General features: G+C 46.0%; 3 protein-coding genes across 3 annotated transcripts; 2 read left to right on the top strand and 1 right to left on the bottom strand.

Annotated features, from left to right (window-relative positions):
- The first annotated feature begins 1,639 nt into the window (after positions 1 to 1,639).
- LOC101767612 (probable transcriptional regulator RABBIT EARS) lies at positions 1,640 to 2,764 on the top strand. The gene has a single exon (XM_004987237.4). The coding sequence runs from the start codon at positions 1,679 to 1,681 to the stop codon at positions 2,480 to 2,482; it is 804 nt and encodes a 267-aa protein (XP_004987294.1). The 5' UTR covers positions 1,640 to 1,678; the 3' UTR covers positions 2,483 to 2,764.
- A 6,816-nt stretch (positions 2,765 to 9,580) lies between these two features.
- On the top strand, positions 9,581 to 15,123 carry LOC101760160 (potassium transporter 22). The gene is made up of 3 exons (XM_004987220.2): positions 9,581 to 10,096; positions 10,258 to 10,614; positions 12,947 to 15,123. Exons 1-3 carry the CDS (start codon positions 9,682 to 9,684, stop codon positions 14,857 to 14,859), a joined length of 2,685 nt encoding a protein of 894 aa, XP_004987277.1. The 5' UTR covers positions 9,581 to 9,681; the 3' UTR covers positions 14,860 to 15,123.
- Positions 15,124 to 15,708: 585 nt separating this feature from the next.
- LOC101759750 lies at positions 15,709 to 18,571 on the bottom strand. Its single transcript, XM_004987219.4, has 3 exons — positions 18,147 to 18,571; positions 17,372 to 17,479; positions 15,709 to 17,266 (listed from the first exon to the last, which is right to left on the bottom strand). Exons 1-3 carry the CDS (start codon positions 18,381 to 18,383, stop codon positions 15,929 to 15,931), a joined length of 1,683 nt encoding a protein of 560 aa, XP_004987276.1. The 5' UTR covers positions 18,384 to 18,571; the 3' UTR covers positions 15,709 to 15,928.
- Between the last annotated feature and the right edge of the window lie 1,617 nt (positions 18,572 to 20,188).

Below are 20,188 nucleotides of genomic sequence, written 5' to 3'. Positions count from 1 at the left end.
GCCCCATGCATGATCATATCGATGGCCATTGATTGATAGTTTCCGGTCGATCATGCAACATGCATGAGAGAGATCAACGTACGGCGCGGCACCCAAGCAAGCACTGCACCTTCCTTCTCTACCTTGGATCGAATGAGCGGATATATAATGGGAAGAAAAGGTCACAAGACAAAGGCATCACACAAGCATCGACTTTATTATGACATGAGACACTAAATTATCCCATATGTTGACTCATCGGATGGAGACAGACAGAGAGTTAGTTGGAATCAGTGACGTATGCTAGTTGGTGTGTCGTCGATAGATGGAACAAATGAAGAGACAAATTAAAGGCCAAAAAGTGGTGGTTGAGGAGTGCAAGCTAGCTATCACACAATGCATGTATATATTATTATGTTTACCCATATATCATTCCTTTCCCCCAAATTAAATCTACCGTTTCCGATCTTTAGCCTGTTTACTAATGCTCTATATTTAAATGCAAATAATCAGGGCAAATTTTCTTTTTCAGATGAATAATCCAAGAATTTAAGTTCCGGCCTCTTCACCGACTGCGTGGTTGGATGCATAAATACATCTATTAAACTCATTAACATTTATTAAGTAGGCGGACGTACGCTAGGAATTGAACCGTACCATATATGGTTCAATTAGACGAGAATTTGCTAGGTAATGGAATTAGAGATACAGCAATCCAGTCGTTAATAGTGCATGAGAAATACGTACTGTGTATGTTCAATTCATCTAACAAAATTAATAGTTATTAACTGATGATATTAATTCACTCGTCAATGCCAATCTGAGATTCGATTTGACAGAGACACAGTAGTCAAAATTGCTCAAGTTTGACAGTCCATGCATTTTACTGACTCGGTCATGATCTATATGCTAAATTTATTATCTGATCTGATAATATAATGGTCTTGTGGATGTACGGCATCTGGAGAATAATGGCTCCCTTTGGGCGCACAAGCACGCATGTGCATGCATATATATTGGAAAATTAAAGAGATGTGAAATTCTGATTTTGGTTTCCAAACAAAACTGTTTGCTCCCAAGCATCTATCTGATGCATGCATGTACTGTGGAAATTGAAAACAGTTCGATCACTAGTTGATCTAGCTAGCTAATTTGTCCAGTGCAGTGAGAGATAGCAATTAAATTAAGCAAGCAAGCGACAGCGCCTCCCTTGTTTCTCCTGAATTGAAATCAGGAACAAAACAAACCAACTAGCGAGGCACACCCACCAACACCGCCTAAGCAAACGTACAAACAATTAATGAACTCGTAATTGATCGATCGAGAAGACTTCCGGCCTGCTTCTCTCATCTACTAGCTTAATTAGTACTACTATCTAGCTAGCAGTAACTACTTCTTCTAATAAGCTATTACTAATTAGCTTCAATTCATTCCTCCTCATCATGTATACTCCTATGATATGATATATGCGCTCTACTCGCAAAGTTAAATAAAGCCACGCACACATAGCTATAAATATTTTTTTACAGGGCTGCTGCTAAGTATTTGTATATGTGTCACATCATCGCATATGGTATTGGACCAACTTGCGTTGTCATGTTGGACTACTAGTCGCAGCAGCAGTCGTCGTGTACTAGTTACCTTCAATTCAGCTGCTACCTCTGGCGACCTCTCTAGCAGCAGCAGCAGCAGCAAAGCCATGGAGCAAATGGCCAAGTACTACTGGGGCATGTTGACGGCCGCGGCTGGTAGTAGCAGCCCCAGGTCCTACTGGCCACCCCCGGCGCATGCCACCGCCGCCGGCGAGCCGTCATGGGAGGAGCTGGCGTTCGCCCGGGACGCGGCGGGGCACCTCGGCGGCTGCGTGTGGCCGCCGCGCTCCTACACCTGCACCTTCTGCCGCCGGGAGTTCAGGTCCGCGCAGGCGCTCGGCGGCCACATGAACGTGCACCGCCGCGACCGGGCTCGCCTCCGCCAGTGCGCCTCGCCGGACCACGACGACGCACACAAGCAACAGCCGTCGATCGATATCGCCCCTCCTGCTGCTGATCATCATCACCAGCTTCTTCAGCTGCAGGAATCTCCCTTGTTGAGGGCCAAGGCAGCAGTATCAATCTCTGGCCCTAAATCTACTTGTTGTGATCATCAAATTTACAGTCACGATCATCAGGAGGCTGTGATTACCACTACTACTTCTCCTTCATACTTATCAACCGTCGTCAAGGAGAGCAAGAACAAGCTAGTCATCTCCATACCGGCAGCAACAATCGATGATGAGGATGAGGTGACCGTGGCGGCGGAGAGGAGGAAGCGAAGGCGAGTCCACCAGCAACCAGAGGCTCTGCTGCCGCTCTTCTTCCTGCGGCCTCTGGCATCATCCAAATCCGGAGCTGAACATGACGCAAAGGTACCCAAAGTAATCACAAGCCCTAGTAGCCCCAATACACTTCATCTTGCAGCCCGGCAAGAAGTGGATCTGGAGCTCAGGCTAGCTTTGAAGTAGGATCCTAAATGGATCCGTACGCGATTTCGCTCTTGTTTCATCTCTTTCTCGATCACCATGCGAGTGTGTGCGTGCACAGCCGAATCATATACTTGATCCTTCGTGATGAGGACTTTTCAGTTGTTCTTCCCCCCCTCTCTTCTCGATTAAGGTTTCATTGGTCATCGTCATCGGCTGCATGATGTTCTTGATTTTATCGAAGCCGCCTTTGGCCAGAGTTCTTGTTGTAAGAGCTTGTATGTTAATTGTCAAACTAAAACTATATAAATGATGATCTATAAATCAAAAAGTGATACTGTATGTATGTAGTTCCTCTCATAATATTTCCTGACCACATAGCTCCATCGATATATGATCGTAAATTCGTTCTGAACCTTTTTCTTGTGTTTTATTTGTTTTCCTTCGATTCCTGCTGTACATTACTTGCTAATTATTTGATTGTTATTCGTTGATGGTCTCTCTGTTTTTTTCTTTTGCCTTTTGTTCTTAAGTAACATATATAGTCAAGTTTTTGTCAAGATTTATACTTGAGGAATTCAAGTACTGATCATTTATTTTTTTTTAAAAAAAAGAACAAGTACAAGCTCTAATAATTAAGAACAAAGAAGCTTTGCTTAGGAGCGCATACAAAAGATTAATTAAAATTGGAACGACATAACAAGTATGTGTAAAATGATCGGTTCTCATTACATGTCCAGTAAAATAGGATATCCTATTTCTTCACCTCATCATTTTACAAATATCTCTTCTAACAATAAAAGTAAAATTCTTTTTTCTGCGAAACAAAAAATCATAGTTTGTTCCCAAGTCCAGTACTTTAGCTATTCTCATAAGATATATACACGGGTGGGAGATAGCAATGCAATATATAGATATATCCCAAACAAATAATTAAACCTTGTCCGATCCGTATAGATCATCACGTACACATGTTTGGGCATGTTTGCCTCTGAATCGACTGTAGTTTGGGCATTGGTCTGCTGGTCCTAGCTTGATTTTCGCTTCAACCATAAGCAATGTAGAAGCCTAACGTTGCTTCTTAGCTCAGATCACAAGCAGACAGCAGACAGGGCAAAGTAGACAGGGCAGCAAGGAATATAATGTTTCTCTGTACGTTATTATATCGTATCAAGATTATACACTACATATATTATTTACACTTGTCGTTATTATTAGTACTAGTAGTATGCACTACTCCTACTATTTTTTTGAACCGAATTAAACTAGTCCTACTTATATTAATGCTGTATGTGCATTATGTTTTTTTTTGTTGCTATTTTCTCCCTTTTTTAGATAACCAGCAGTTATCTAAGGTTTTTGTATGACTATCTTTTTTTTTCCTGGCTTTTGAATGTCTTTTGCCGCTCCCCTTGATCGTTAATGCATACATTATTGTGCAGTGAAAAGTTTGCACTGATCACATGAATGTAGAGACAGAGGGAACAACCGAGCGTTGATGATGATGTATCATGCATGTATGAGCACTGCTGCCACCACATTCTTGGTCTGGTCTGATCTAGAGAGAGAGAGGGGGGGGATCATATCATATCGATCCGTGCAATTGCAAAGATGCAGTGGGGGCACCTTGCTTGTATTATTCCATGCATGCATTGTACGTATCTGATGCTATATATGCGTATTCTGAGCTGTGCTGGAATGTGTCAGTGGCATATATTGTGAGTGGGTGAGATTAGCTTGCATCTCTGTCGTGTCTCTCTGCTGCAACTGCATTATATAATAATTAAGCATGCTAGCTATAGCTTCCATCCATCCTGCTCTGAACCATGCAGATCATATATACACTTATTATTAGCTCTAGCTACCTCTACTACATACTGCATAGAATTAACTTAATTACTCTTAATTGCATTATATGTAGGCTTGTAGCTAGTAAATATATGTGTGTGCTCCAAAAATAAATTTCCTCACTAGCTAGCTTGGATCATTTACGTACCTGCGTACTTTAATATAATGTCAAGTGAGGAATTCAAAATATATAAAAATATATGCACATGGTTGGATTTTTCTGAACAAAATAACTTATTAATTAGCTATAAAAAATACGAGTGGCAGGAGATGCTCACAGATGGAGTGCACTTTGATTGATGCATGGGGAGTATTAATTCAGATATTTTAGTCAGTAAGCTGCCAGTTGACAGGCTAGGGGGAATATCTATATATGACGCACATGCATCGCGTACTGCCGGCCGGATATACATATGTATACATGTGTGTGTCATTCCCTTGTTCTTTCATTATGGGTTAGGTGAACCCGGCCCTAGCTAGTGGCTACGTAATCAATGTGTGTATTAGAAATTTCCATGCATGAGGTAAACTCTATATTAGAAATTGTAAGGTTACTTTTATTTTTTTACATAAAATTTAAACTTCCGGCTCCTAGCATTTACATGTACTCTGTACTAATTTATTTTGCCAAATTCTATGTCAATGCGTCATATATCGTTTTATCATGTCATAAATTGTATGTAAACATGATTTGGGTTTCTGTTCCTGTAGTTCAACCTCAAATATATATGTAAGTTTGTTTTTATTTTCAATGACTAACAACAAAATAAAACTTTGCTATTGGCTATCCCTAGAGCGCCTCTTATTTGTCACATTTTGGTTCCTATGAGGAAGCACATGTGTTTATACTGGCTTGTGTCATGCTGGAGTATGATAGGGCTGTGCACATAATGGAGGTACAGAACGTTGCAGACACCAATAGAAATTACACAAGCAAAGGAGGAGAGGTAGCCTTCAGCTAACCAGACCTCAGGTTGGTTTTGGTAGGCACGTTGACACGGTTGTGTTTGATTGAATGCACCACATGATGTATGTATAGATTATCCTATATAGTATGGTTCAACCAATTTGCTTGAACCATATAGTTCACCCCTCGTAGTAGATAGTTATACCAAGTGGATGACATAATTCTGGATGAGTTGGTACAGTTCACCCAACTAAAAAAATAACTATCTATTTTGAACCATTTCATACATACCCAAATAATACATGCAACCAAACACATCCTGAATGTGCTTTCTTCACTCGTACTCAGATTCAGATTGGTTGGTAGAGCCGTAGCACCATCATATCCCCTTTTCTCTTATTATGTTTGATCGTTGGCTAGCTCTTGTTTGGATTACCTGACACTAGGGAGCCAAAGGATCGACCATTTTGCGGTGGCGACTGATGCGGTGGCTGCCGGTGAGGTTCTTAGAAAAAAGAAATGAAAAGAAAAGAAAAAAAAGAAAATATATAGTGTTGGCGATAGTGTTGGCTTGCTGAGGGGCCCGAGAGGTGGCGGTTGAGGCCATGTGATGGTGGCGCCGGTTGGTCATGTGATGGTGGCGCCGGTTGGTCAGGTGGTGGGAGTTGGCAGCGGCCAAAGGATGTCTTACTCGTGCCAGTATGGCAGCTCGCAGCGAATTGCGGCGGCTAGACCTTGCTTTTGCAGTGGTTAGTATGGTATGGGATAACGTTGAAAGATGGCGCAAGCTGTAGCGGTGGTGGTTTGACGAGACGGCTTGTAGCAGTCTGTGCGCGACTAGCTTGGTACGGAACATCATCCTCAAGATGGCGCAAGTGGAACTTTGGTGCTAGCATCTTAGGATGGCATGGTGCTAGGGTTGGCTGTGCAGCACAGTGCAGCGAGCTTGAGTTGAGTGGTGTGTACGTGAGGTGCAGCATTGCTAGAGATGTGTGCGATGCGTGTTGATGTTCCAATTCGACCGGTCAGAGTTTATTTACGATGAGTTGAGTTTCGGGCGTATCCAATCCAACCCGTTGATGTTGTTTGATATTTTTCTTTTTTTATTTTTGCTCGGTCTAAATTTCATTATTTTTTAAACATAATCGGCAGCTCTCGCTTTAAAAAAATGGATTGGCCATTCGACGTGTGTGCACGCAGAATAGCAAGCTGATGGGCCTGGGCTGTCGCGGCCTTTGAGCCAGTCCGACCTAGATAAGCGGCACCTGCTGGTTGCAGCTAGCGCGATGGGGTGAAGAAGCAGAGACAGCGTTGCGTTCTCTTGTAGTCTTGTGTACATCGTTAGTTGTTGGCGGCAACTAACCGATCAAAAACACACAGCAGCAACTCGTGGCTCAGAATTGCTTGCGTTAATATGGTGGACTTTTGTGCCATCTCTGAATGGTACCTGCAGCTGCAGATGTTATCACTGGTGGAAAAACGACCTTCCATCCTTAACAAAAATCTCGGTTATTTTTATTTAATACTAAAGAGATTTTAGTCCCAGATCTAAATTTCATAGTCCGTGAAGACACCTTTAGTCCCGATTGTCCTTTAGTCCCGGTTGGTATTACAAACCCGGACTAAAGTCTAAGAGAGACTTTAGTCCGGGCACCAACCGGGACTAAAGGTGATCCTTTAGTCCCGGTTGATGTTACCAACCGGGACTAAAGGTCGGGACTTTTAGTCCCAAATAATTAGTCCCGGTAGAAAAAAATGAGATATTGAGAATTTCTCTAACAGTGTATCGAGAATTCGAGATCACACACACAAGCAGTGGTCCAGACTCAACATCATACAGGCACACTTAATTTCTCATTACCAGGCCAGTAAGCAAGCATTGGTCGATCGGATGGCTGCCTGAACGATGGAAAACAGAACTGCAAAATGGAAAGGATCAGAGACGATCCATCGAGATCCAACCGATGGATATACGAGGACAAAGACACCCATCTTCAATCAAATTAATTAATAACGCGATAATGCAATAATGGTGGATCATAACCAAAGCGTGTGGACATGTTATATGCGTTGGATTCACATTTTGATGGCTTTGCTAGGGACCATGCGTGCTAGAATTGATGAAATGCACCATTTAGTTTATATATGTTTTAAGCCCCGAGCCCCCACATTTTCACATTCATCTTCATCACCTCTGGCACGCTATCGAGCTCCGCCTGTTCTAAAATGTAGGATTTTTTAGTTTTAATTTGTCCTAAGTGGTACTTATCTTATTTTAACTAAATTTATAGAAAAATATATATTAACATATATATACAACATCAAGTAAGTGCAGTAACAACCAGACATAGTTGATGCTTTAATGAAACTAGCTAATTTGATGTTTTAGATGCTTGATCGAGTTAAAAGGTTTTAATTATGATTGAAAAATGTAAATAACTATAATTTGAGGGAGTATGTAGGGCCAGTATTTTTTAGATTAGGATAATCCAGCCTACTATATCCACATGGTGGACATAAACAGCCAAAGGTTACAAAGAGTTCTTAGACTCTAATCCTCAACAATGAGGAGTTCAAAACACAATAAAGAGAACTCTAAAACAAAGAAATTAATTAGAATACTAAGCTTCATTCTTCTTCTTCATCCATGATTCGTCCTTGCGTTGTCTTCATGCATCGCCAAGCCATCACATCTTTCGTCTGCTTAGAAACTTGATGCTGGATAAGGAATACTTATCTTCTATCGCTCTTTGGCCCGACCTTGCCGGAGTCTAATGTGCGAGCCATGTAGGGCCAGCATACAGCAGTACTTGATAATTAATTATTCTCTCTAGTTAAAATCAGTAAGAAATAGGAGACTGATGAAGCCGTACATGCATTTTTGTAATCTCAAGTCGACAAGTCTTCCTCCTACATGAGGGCAGGCAGGTCAGTACTGTGAATGCCTCAGAGATTTGATGGCTGGTCGGGCCAACACAAGTAGCTGATGTAGATAGCTGCTGATCCCCAATGCTTGCGTTAGCCAAAACCGTGTCTGCGCAGTTGAAATACACACAGTCGGATTATATTTACAAGTGTGGTTACGTTGTGTTTTTAATTTAGGCCTTGTTTAGTTGCCAAAGTTTGGAGGTGCCAAATTACTGTTACAACACTGTAGCACACTGTAGCGTTTCGTTTGTATTTGTGAATTATTGTCCAAACATTAACTAATTAGGCTTAAAAGATTCGTCTCGCAAAGTACAACAAAACTGTGCAATTAGTTTTTAATTTCGTCTACATTTAGTACTCCATGCATGTACCGTAAGTTTGATGTGATGGGGAATCTTCTTTTTGTATAGTGCCAAAGTTGGGAGTTGGGGGTGAACTAAACAAGGACTTAAGTAGTAGATGTATATATGCATAATTTACGAGCGTCTCGTCAGTTCCGGAACTAAAGTATCACCGGAGATATGGCATATGAGATTACCATTGAAAATTAAGATTTTCATTTGGTAAAGAAAGGAATTATTCTAACAAAAGATAACTTAGTTAGAAGGAATTGGAATGGGGATAGATACTGCAGCTTTTGTAGCTCTCATCTTTTCCTTCATTGTTGGTATGCCAAATTTCTATGGCGTACGATACATATAGTATTTGGTATTCCCCCACCAACAACCATGAATGACATGTTGTCTTCATGGGTTAAACAAGGTGGGTATAAGCCGAATCTATACCTACTGATGGGGGTATCAGCTTTTTGTTAGGCAATATGGCTGTCTCAAAATGAGGTGGTTTTTGATAAATGTCGACCAAAAACTTTTTTGCAAGTACGGTTCAAGGGAACGTATTGGCTCCGATCTTGGACCAAGTTGCAGCGAAGTGAGAATGATGAGAAGCTCTTCATTTCAGCATGCCGAACTTTGGATATGGTAGCTTTACGTTTTTTTTAATTCAAATGGATAGTCTTTTAGTTTGCGAATTGGTTTTTGAGTCGTATTGTTGTCTTTTTTCAAAATTGTGGGTGTAGCAAGTGCTATTGCTTGTAATAACAATGGACTGATCTTTTTTAGAAGGTTGAAGCCAGAATATTATCCATTATTAAAAAAACGCACATGATGTATGCAACTTATATATAGCTACTTGGATCCATGCATAAATACATGCCGTACGTGCCCAAGTACATGTATGTGATAGTGATGGAGCCTGGTCACGTGCAGAAACAAGAAACCTGCAGCTAGAGCTTAGCACTAGTAGGTCACGGAGCTCTCTGCTGTGTTCACACACATACACAAGTTGATCGATGACAGTGAGTGGTGGTAGAGACGTCTGATTATCTGCGTTTGCACTGGCTTGGCTTGCTCCTTAGTATGTATGTTATAAAAGGCGGCTGGGAGCTGCGTCTTCCTCTGCAGGCTCAATCTATCTATCGGTCCTTATATCAGAGAACTCAGAAGAGAGGGAGAGGGAGAGGGAGAGGGAGCTTAATTTGGCCGCCACCACCAGCATCATGGTGAACGACGACATGGAGAGCGGCGGCGGCTGCGAGAGGAAGAAGCCGGCGAGCAGCAGCTGCTCCGACGACATGGCGGAGCTGGATCGCGCCCTGGCGGCGGTGGAGCTGCCGACGACGGTGCAGCGGCAGGACTCGCTGTACCGGGATGCGAGCCGGGCTGGTGGCCATGGCCAGCAGGGGCAGCAGGAAGGTTGGGCCCGGACCCTGCGTCTGGCCTTCCAGTGCGTGGGCGTGCTGTACGGCGACATCGGGACGTCGCCGCTGTACGTGTACTCGAGCACCTTCACCGGCGGCATCCGCCACACCGACGACCTCCTCGGCGTGCTCTCGCTCATCATCTACTCCTTCCTCCTCTTCACCATCATCAAGTACGTCTACATAGCGCTCAGGGCAAACGACGACGGAGACGGTATGCATGATCAGATCATCTCTAGCTATTATGTATGCTAGTATAAAGTGGTAACACCTAACCTAACCATCGAAACCGATTCGTCAACTTACAAAATGAATTAATTAAAGGTGTTGTTGGGTTTCCTTTCACATCGTCATCTGACTTCGATCCATGCATAGGCGGTACGTTCGCCCTCTACTCGCTCATCTCCCGTCACGCCAAGGTCAGCCTTGTCCCCAACCACCAGGCCGAGGACGAGCTCACGCACGCCGACGACGACGACGCCGCCGTGCTCAAGTCCTCGTCGCTGCGTGGCAGCCTGCGGCGGCGGACGGTGCAGCTGGCGTCGCCGAGGGATCAGCGGGCGCAGTGGCTCAAGGACCTGCTGGAGACCAGCAAGCCCGTGCGCATCTCCCTCTTCCTGCTCACCGTCCTCGCCACCGCCATGGTCATCACCGACGCCTGCCTCACGCCGGCAATCTCCGTGCTCTCCGCCGTCGGAGGACTCAAGGAGAAGGCGCCCAACCTCACAACAGGTATCCATATATCTTTATGAATATATACCATGCATTTATTAATTGATGATTTAAGCAAGAGAAACGTTTTCGTACATGATCATTATTAAGTCAAGTGTTGAGGACTAATATAGTAATTGATTCCAGGAAAGAAAGAAAAAAGATGCATGCTTGACGATTGCAATTGCATAGATGACGCACGCACGCGGACACCACAAGCATGCACATGCATATATGACGGAGGGAGTACTATTTAGTATGCAACTATATAACTATATATATATATATATATATATATATATATATATATATAAATAAATCGATAAAGATGCTTGGGTGCGCATATGATAAATTATTGTAGAATTAATACTAGTGAGAAGTGCCACTGCACTCCTACACATCTACTACGCTTCAACTCCTTAATTAACTTCAAAAAACTATTTCAAAAAAAATTAACTTCAAAAAAACAATTAATGTACATATCTACGATCAAGCTAACTTTTGCTATTCATCTAGATATACACCATGTCTAGATATATAGTAAAAACTATATAAATCTAAAAATGGTCAAACGACATACAATTTGAGACGGAGAGAGTACATATCAGATGATGCAAAGGCATTCTCATAGTCCTATAGCATATGACGATGATCAGAGCAGGTCAGCCATCAAATAAAACTTTCCACCATTAATCATGAAATTAGCTAGTCAAACACGCGTGCATTGTTGCGGGTACCGGAAGCATACAACTAGAGCAGCCCTATTAGAGGTGGCCTCAGATGTGAACACATTCATTTTAGGTGGAAATAGAGCATGGATACTAGATATTTTCTAATAGAGGTCCTGCAACCAATTTTTTATGTGATGTATAATCATCATGAATATGTGGCCATGCTCGTTTTCTTTAATAAACCTTGTAATCCCAAGCCCATTTATTAAACAACGACACAATAATGACCTTCGTTACAATGTTTCTAATTAAAAGCAATATCCATATGCAAATATTACGAAAGTAGTTTGGTAACAAATCTAGAAACACCAATATTTTATTGCCAATAATTATCTTTATGACGGTTACTAGCTAGGTTAGAAAGATTTTTGCATTAGTAACAATTTTAGATAGCACAGTTATATTTAGGATGGGAGCAAGATAGTAAATCCAACGGATGAACATTCCATTTGTAAATTTTGCTATCCCAACAACGTAATATAAATGCATGAGGGTTTGTATACATGAGGGTATCAATCAACACGGAATACTACTCCTCTTTCCATGTCAGCGGTATGGAGCTGTAACTTGACATGGATTATGGATCCAATCCAATAATATAATCTGTTGAGCAGTCTGCTTCCTTGTGATAAATGGCCGGTAGCTCCGTCGTTGCGTCGTTTACACGCCTCAATTAAACGATACACTTGCTTGGATCATATCACTGTCGATTCATTAAATCAAATTATATTAGTGGGTGGTCCAATAATGTAATCTCAAGGGATAACTGTATACAAAACCATTAATCGACCATTCTCGACACAGAAAATGAAAACCATAAAAGTGTACTACTTGTTCTATGTTTTGTAAATTATAAGTATAAAATGTAACATGATGGAGAAATGATATATAATTAATCATGTCTCTGCATGCGGTGGGCCGCACCTTAACATCGCCATTAATCTTGCTTACCGATGGATGGGGATGCATCGATCGATCAGCAGGTAGCTCTCTCTAATCAGCTATAGGTAGGCTATAAATGCAGAGGCACCATCTATCTTTCTATCTATCGATGAGAGAAATAGTAAAGCTACTAGCAGCAGCAAAGCCAGCAGCTACTTTGATCACCATAATGTATCCTCGAGCACCTAGCAGCGCAGTAGGAGTACCTCCTACTAGCAGAGCTTAATTAACAGTGGTGACGACCAGTGTGTGAACACGCAAATCCATCTGCTTTAATTTTAAGACGCACTGATGTGATGTGCTAGTCTGCTAGATGCACCTTGCCTTGATCTTGTCCATCTCTCCGTCTGTTTTCTCATCAGCATCTATCAGCATTGTTAATGCTGATCTTCATCAGCATCTATCAGCATTGTTAATGCTGATAGATTCCAGTGATGTAATTAACCTTCCGTGCTAAATTACTATTCGTTTTAGATTTTCTAGTTAGATACACACCTTTTGATACGCATATGCATATATGTCTATATGCATAGCAAAATACATATACATCCAGATACATAGCAAAAGTGATCCAAAATGAATAGTAATTTGGGACGGAGGGAGTACATGTTCATCCACATCAGTAGTAGCATGCATGCTATCGGTGAATGAATAATAAAATTACTGAACAACAACTGCAGAGCAGATCGTTTGGATGACGGTGGGCATCCTGTTGGTCCTGTTCGGCGTGCAGCGTTTCGGCACCGACAAGGTGGGTTACCTGTTCGCCCCCGTGGTGCTGCTGTGGCTGCTCCTCATCGGCGGCGTGGGCGTCTACAACCTCCTCCGCCACGACGTCGGCGTCCTCCGCGCCTTCAACCCCAGGTACATCGTCGACTACTTCCGCCGCAACGGCCGCGACGCCTGGGTCTCCCTCGGCGGCGTGCTCCTCTGCTTCACCGGCACCGAGGCCCTCTTCGCGGACCTCGGCTACTTCAGCGTCCGCTCCATCCAGCTCAGCTTCGCCTGCGGCCTCGTCCCCGCCGTGCTCCTCGCCTACATGGGCCAGGCCGCCTTCCTCCGCCGCCACCCGGCCCAGGTCGCCGAGACCTTCTACCGCTCCACGCCGGAGGTGCTCTTCTGGCCCACCCTGGTGCTCGCGCTCGCCACCTCCGTCGTCGGCAGCCAGGCCATGATCTCGTGCGCCTTCGCCACCATCTCCCACTCGCAGGCCATGGGCTGCTTCCCGCGCGTCAGGGTCCTCCACACCTCGCGCCACTACCACGGCCAGGTGTACATCCCGGAGGTGAACTTCCTCCTGGCGCTCGTCGCCTGCGTCGTGACGGTCGCCGCCCGGGGCACCACGGCCGTGATCGCCGAGGCGCACGGCATCTGCGTCGTGCTCGTCATGCTCATCACCACGCTGCTGCTCACACTGGTGATGCTCCTGGTGTGGCGCGTCAACGCCGCCTGGGTGGCGCTCTTCTTCGCCGTGTTCGCCGCCGCCGAGTCGGCCTACCTGTCCTCCGTGCTCTACCGGTTCGCGCACGGCGGCTACATCCCGGTGGCCATGTCGGCGGCGCTCATGGCGGTGATGGTGCTGTGGCACTACGTGCACGTGCGGCGCTACGAGCACGAGCTGGAGCGCACGGTGTCGCACGAGAGCGTGCGGGAGCTGCTGGCGCGGCGCGACGTGGTGCGCGTGCCGGGGGTGGGGCTCTTCTACACGGAGCTGGTGCAGGGCATCCCCCCCGTGTTCCCGCACCTCGTCCACAAGATCCCCTCCATCCACGCCGTCCTCCTCTTCGTCTCCGTCAAGCACCTCCCCGTGCCGCACGTCGACGCCGCCGAGCGCTTCCTCTTCCGGCAGGTTGCCGATCATCATGCTGACTCCGGCTCCGACACCAACAGCACCAGCCGGAGCCGGGTGTTCCGGTGCGTGGCGCGCTACGGCTACCGGGACCCGCTGGAGGAGGCCAGGGACTTCGCCGCCAGCCTCGTGGAGCGCCTCCAGTACTACGTCCGCGACGTCAACCTCTATGGCGTCGACCACCTGCAGCCGGGAGCCAAGGTCAGCTACCCGACCTCGCGATGCGACAGCATGGCGACGTCCATGAGGCGCCAGAGGTCCGTCAACATGATGATGATGCGGCCGTCGGCGTCGTACACGGAGAGCCTGGCCCTGGCGCGGGCCAGGTCGACGTCGTCGGGGACGATGATGATGTTGGCGCACTCGGCGTCCTGCAACAACAGCAACATCAGGCCCACCACCACCACGACGGGCGTGTTCGCGGAGGAGATGCTGACGCCGGCGGAGTCCTTCTCGGAGCTGTCGAGGATGGGGAGCGCCGCCGGAGGAATGATGAAGGTGAGCCTGGAGGAAATGGCGCGCATCGAGGAGGAGCAGCGCTTCATCGAGAGGGAGATGGAGAAGGGTGTCGTCTACATCCTCGGCGAGGCCGAGGTGGTGGCGCGCCCCAACTCGTCGCTGCTCAAGAAGATCATGGTCAACTACGCCTACGCCTTCCTCCGCAAGAACTGCAGGCAGGGAGAGAAGATGCTCGCCATCCCAAAGTCGCAGCTGCTCAAGGTCGGGATGTCATACGAGATCTGAACATCTACTTTGCTTGATCCATGGATTGTTCCTGGATGCTTTGCTCCGTCGTTGATCAAATGGTAGCATAGTAGGTAGTTGCAGGCGTCTGGGCAGATTGATTTGTTGATGCTACATTACGCTACACTATCTAGATAGTACTCCCTCTGTCCAAGTCCTTTTAGCTTTTCTAGACGTATAGATCTAGACGTATAGATATTATTATGCATCTAGATGCATGGTATATCTAAATTTATAACAAAATCTCTAAATCTTCTTAATTAAGCTGTTCAATAGTACTTGATGCATGCATGCCTGCTTTGCATAGGCTAGGCCCACCTACAGAGACAAAAAGGTTCTTTCGGCCCCGGCCCACAGGCGAAAGCAGAAGGGAGGATCCTACCATTTTTGCCGGGCAAAAAACATCTCGAAACCAGGTTTGGGCCGTGCCAGTGCCAGCCCATCCTTGAATGCAAGCCATTGAATATTTGAATTGAACTTGTGGTGATTTATGCCAGACATGGCAGGGCATAAAAGTATGATGCTTTGTCATGCACCCAAGCAAGCCACTCACGAGTTCGTGCATGCGAGTATGCTTTGTCTGGAACAGGACTGACTATGCTTGTATGCTTCTGTCTCATCGTCCGGCATGGCAAGCTCGCATGTACTGCAACTTTTATGTGCTTTCCATAAAAGCAGGGAAAGCATTTTGTTTTTTTCAAGGCTTTCGTTACTTTCAGATAACAATATATGAAACACTATCTGTAAGATAGTAACAAAAACAAGAGCAACGCTAGTACAGTTTTCAGACTTGATATCACAGCCCATGACAGCCAGAGCCAGAGAGCCTTACAGAAGAAAGAAATGGTGTACAGCAGGCCTCTCAAATGTTTCTCATATGTCAATAGACAGATTCAGTTACAGGCAGGAAAATGTTTGGGGTTAGATTTGAGGCCTCTATTAGCGTCAACAGTAGTGTACTTTATGTGAACAATTTACATTGGGCAAGACTAGCATATGGAGTATGATACATGCAAGGCTGGGGAATGAATTTTGGTATGTACTATGATACATTGATGTAACCCAATATTCAGACACGCTTTCCTTTACTAGCTAGAGATGGATGCATGGATGGATGGATGGAAGAGCCTGTGTTGTGTTTGACTAGTGCGTGGACAGGCTTGTGATCATCCATCCTGGCCTCCATGAGCTTCTCCCTCAGGCTCTGCTGTGGAGGTGCTGCTGGGGGCGCTTCCGCGGTGGCGCTGGACCTCCTGTCGGAAGACGGCGACCAGCCGCCTCCAGTCTTGTTCCTGCTCTCGGCGATTGCCGACCTCCAGAGCCTGCGTATGAGAGCGGTGTTCTTCCCCGCCGAACGCCGGCTGGCTCCCGAGGAACGAGCCTCCAAAGCAGAGCGATCGCTGGTCCCGAACCAGCTGCAGGAATCCCTGCCTCCGTCGTAGTCCATGTCGTAGCCCCCGTCGTCTTCGTCATCGATCTTTGCCAAGAAGAGGTCGGTCGCCGGGCTGACGGACTGCAGCGGCGTGTTGGAATTGGAATTGGAATCCGAGGACGCGGGGCTGTTGGCGCGGCGGTTCATCTCCATCTCCATCTCCATCTCCTCCTTCTCCTTGCGGAGGAAGTGCTCGAGCACGGAATCCGCATCCACCGAATCATCATTGTTGTGTTGGCTGGCGCGGCCGCGAGACCTTGCGGCGGATGAGCTCGCCGCCGCCGACTCCCGGTTGGTCCGACGGAGGAAGGCCTCCATCTCGGCCTGCAGGCGGCTGAGGTGGGCGTACTTGGCCTCGAGCGCGAGCTTGGCGTCGGAGAGCTTCATCTGGACGCGCTCCTCGCGCCAGACCTCGGCCATCTGCAGCATCCGGCGCTCCTCCTCCATGTCCTCCCGCATGCGCAGGCACTCGCCGCGGAGCAGCTCCACCTCCGCCTGGTCCTCCTCCATCTCCCGCGTCAGCTCCGAGCACGCCTCCTCCATCAGCTCCCGGGCCTTGCGCTCCATCTCGTAGCTCTCCGCCTGCTGCTTCGCCGACGACCGAGCCTCCGCCAGCTCGCGCATCAGCCGCGCGTTAGCCTGCTCCAGCTGCCGCCGGTGAGCCCGCTCCGAGCTAAGGTCCTCTCTCAGGGCGGCGACGGCGTGGCGGGCCTTGTCCCGCACCCGGGCCTTCTCCTCGGCCACCTTCCGCAGGAAGCGGTCGAGCCTCTTGGTCACCACGCGCCGCTCCTCCTCGAGCTCGCTGATGTGGCAACGCGCCTTCTCCAGCTCGGCCTCCATTAGTAGGAGCATCAGAGGAGAAGAACGGGCTGCTGGTGTTGATCGCCATCGCGAGAGACAGTGATGATGTTGGTTGTCCCATTTGGTGGCCTTCTCCAACATCGAGGAGGGCAGCTCCTCCACGCAGGCCTCGATCTGATTCATGATGCAGCGCAGTGGATGGATGAGCTGAGTGAGGTTCAGTGAATAAAGTAGTAGTAGTAGTATCAGGCAATGAGGAAGAATTGCAAAACACAACACCTTGTCTAACATGCCTTTGTGGTGGTGGATACTGCAGCATTGGCAATGGCTTCCAATTCCAGCAGCCCTTCTTTTGCCATGGCAGTGGTGGCTTGCTCTCCTCCCTTCCTGCGAGCACAGCAATGAAGTGAAACTGCTGCTGTTGTTCCAATGCAAACAAGTCACAACATTGACAAGGAGGCAACAGCAATTGATTCACAAAGTTTATACTATCCCTACAAATCTCATAAAGTGCGTCATGTCCCATTGCATTGCATATATGGCCCTCCTGACTGGCGATTTGTGAAAGACCTGATCACTTTTTGCCTATCATGCCATGGGAAATAGAAGCAGAGAAGCAGAGAGCGGCAGGGGAGGAGGAAGAAAGAAACAAGGCTGGCTGCAAACAGAAAGCAGGAGGCGTCCATTCATCCAGAAGAGACTCAGAGAGCAACAATCTCAAGGATGCCTGCCTGCGAAACTTGACAGACCCGTGCATCAGACTGAAGAAAGGCAGCCCGAGCGAGTGCCAAACATGCGTGCCTTATAATAGCCAGGATTGTACTAGAACATTCATTCATATCATAGTAATAAACATATAAAAAGGGCTCCTTTGGGGATCATCAGATCAGTCAAAAAGGAACCAACTTTTGGTCCCATCTTTAGCTTGTTTTAAGCTGAGCCCAATTTCCTCTTGTGATTTTCCTTGCTTGATTATATTATTTGCCCCAGGAGCACAAATCAATTAGCAATCAGTGCATGGATCACGGAGGAGGAGGAGGAGGCGTCAACATACCGCTGCTTGGGTTGCCTTCATCCTCCGGGCGTGGCGCAGCCTCCAGAGCCCGGCGGCGAGGGACCTCGCCGAGGCCGCGGCGCTCCCCCTGACAGGGACAGAGGCATTGCGGCGAGGGGTGGCGGAGGAGGGGGTCATGGGATGATCATGGACACGGAGAAGTTGGCCGGAGTTATTGTTAAAAGAAGATGATGAATGAATCTGATGTGGTTGTTGGTTTGCATGCGCATGTGACATGTCATGTGTGGCGTGACCAAGCACGAGGAACCCATCGCAATCGCAACTATTTTCAGAGGAGAGAGAGAGAGAGATTAGGATGCTGGCTTTGCTATTTATTCTATTCTAGACTTGTAGCTTCTCCACCCTTTCTCTTCCTCTTCTCGCCATGTCCATTCCTACTCCGATCCTCGCTTCAGATGTCACGTGCCAAAGCCAATGCTACACACACTCTAGCTACTTCCATAGATTCTTCTCTCTTTTGAGATCCAAATTGTTGGTCGTTTTAGTTTTTCTAAATTTATAGATATATTTTTTAGATATATTAAAAAATGTAAGAAAATGATTATGAAATGAGATGTATATCCTTGCATAATACATAGCATGCTATGGGGTGAATTGAATGGAGCGACGACAGACGTGGTTGGATTGGATGGAAACTTGTACCGAAGCAAAGTTGGATGGATTCATCCGTCCGCTCCGGATTGGTGGACCCACAAGCACAGAGACGAATATTTGGGTCCTTGGCTCGATGCTCCTCATGCCACTGTACCATCTTCGTGTCGTGTCCGGCATCTAGTAGTACTGTAGTGTAGGTCATCGATCATCTTTCATGATTTTCATTTGGGACATCGTTTCCATGGGAAAATTAAATATATAATTTATATGATACGAACTTGGTATCATCATATTCGTACCCTAGAGATACTTTCCTATATTTTTGTGGTATCACACAAATAAATAATTAATAAGTAATTGTTGGTCAAAACTTTGTTCACTGTAATTTTTTTGTTGTTGGGATCTCTGACCATCTTTTGGATTTTTTTTAGACAATGCAAGAAATGTTTCTTCATGTGTTTCCTTCTAGGAATGCACAGCAATGGCACGTGCAATAGGAACTTTGTATGTGTTCGATGGAGTGCGAAAAGAATATGTGCGGTACTAGTTGTCTAGGTTAAATTTACCGTGTCCACTTTAGAATGAAGGCGATGCAATCATGAAATAAGGTGTTGAGCCGGCAGTTTGATGTTGGTTGCTCCTGCTCAATGTTCGTTCAATTATTCCTTATATATCAAACAAAATAAAATGTTCAATTATTGGCATGGTGCTCTGCCCCACCCAGACCCAGGTGGGGGGATGCTATTCCTCTGTTCCACCTCTTGATTGCAAATATTGGCCCTCCAACAATACAAATATACAATACAGGAAGCAAATGTATACACACGCGCGCGCGCTTTAGATGTTTAACTATGGGCCTGTTTGGTAACTCTATCTGATTCTGATTTTCTATGGGAGTTGGTTCTCGGAGTAGCTGAAAGTAATTCTTTTTTATTCCCTGCATAAACACTTAAAATCAGGATGGAGAATCACTTCACAGAATCAGGAGAAGGATGGAGAATCACTTCACAGAATCAGGAGAAGCTACTTTTTTAAGCTCCCAGCCTCTTAGTTCATTTCAAAGAACCACTTCACAAAATCAGCAGAGAATCGCTTCTCTCTAAAAAAACTGTTTGGCAGAGCTCCTGCTGGATTCAGTAGAGAATCAGCTCTGGAAGCTCTACCAAACGCACCCTATATATATATATACATATGCTCTATGCAGCAGCAGCAGCACAACTAGTTTAATTCCCTTTGAAATTTGAATGGAACGTAGCAACTTTACAGGAATTTTGCTGGAAAGGAACCGTTTCTTCCATGCAGCTGCACCTGAGATGGGACCTGACCCCCAACATCATTGAGACATTCAAATGGAGCCATTCAACACCAATTATTCAGAGCAACCTGAATGATATATAACTAACCAATTATTCAAAACAGCATACCGC

Source organism: Setaria italica, unplaced genomic scaffold, assembly GCF_000263155.2.
Source record: "Setaria italica strain Yugu1 unplaced genomic scaffold, Setaria_italica_v2.0 scaffold_11, whole genome shotgun sequence".
Taxonomy (NCBI): Eukaryota; Viridiplantae; Streptophyta; class Magnoliopsida; order Poales; family Poaceae; genus Setaria; species Setaria italica.
The sequence above is the reverse complement of the archived record's forward strand: the minus strand, read 5'-3'. Positions and strand labels throughout refer to the sequence as shown.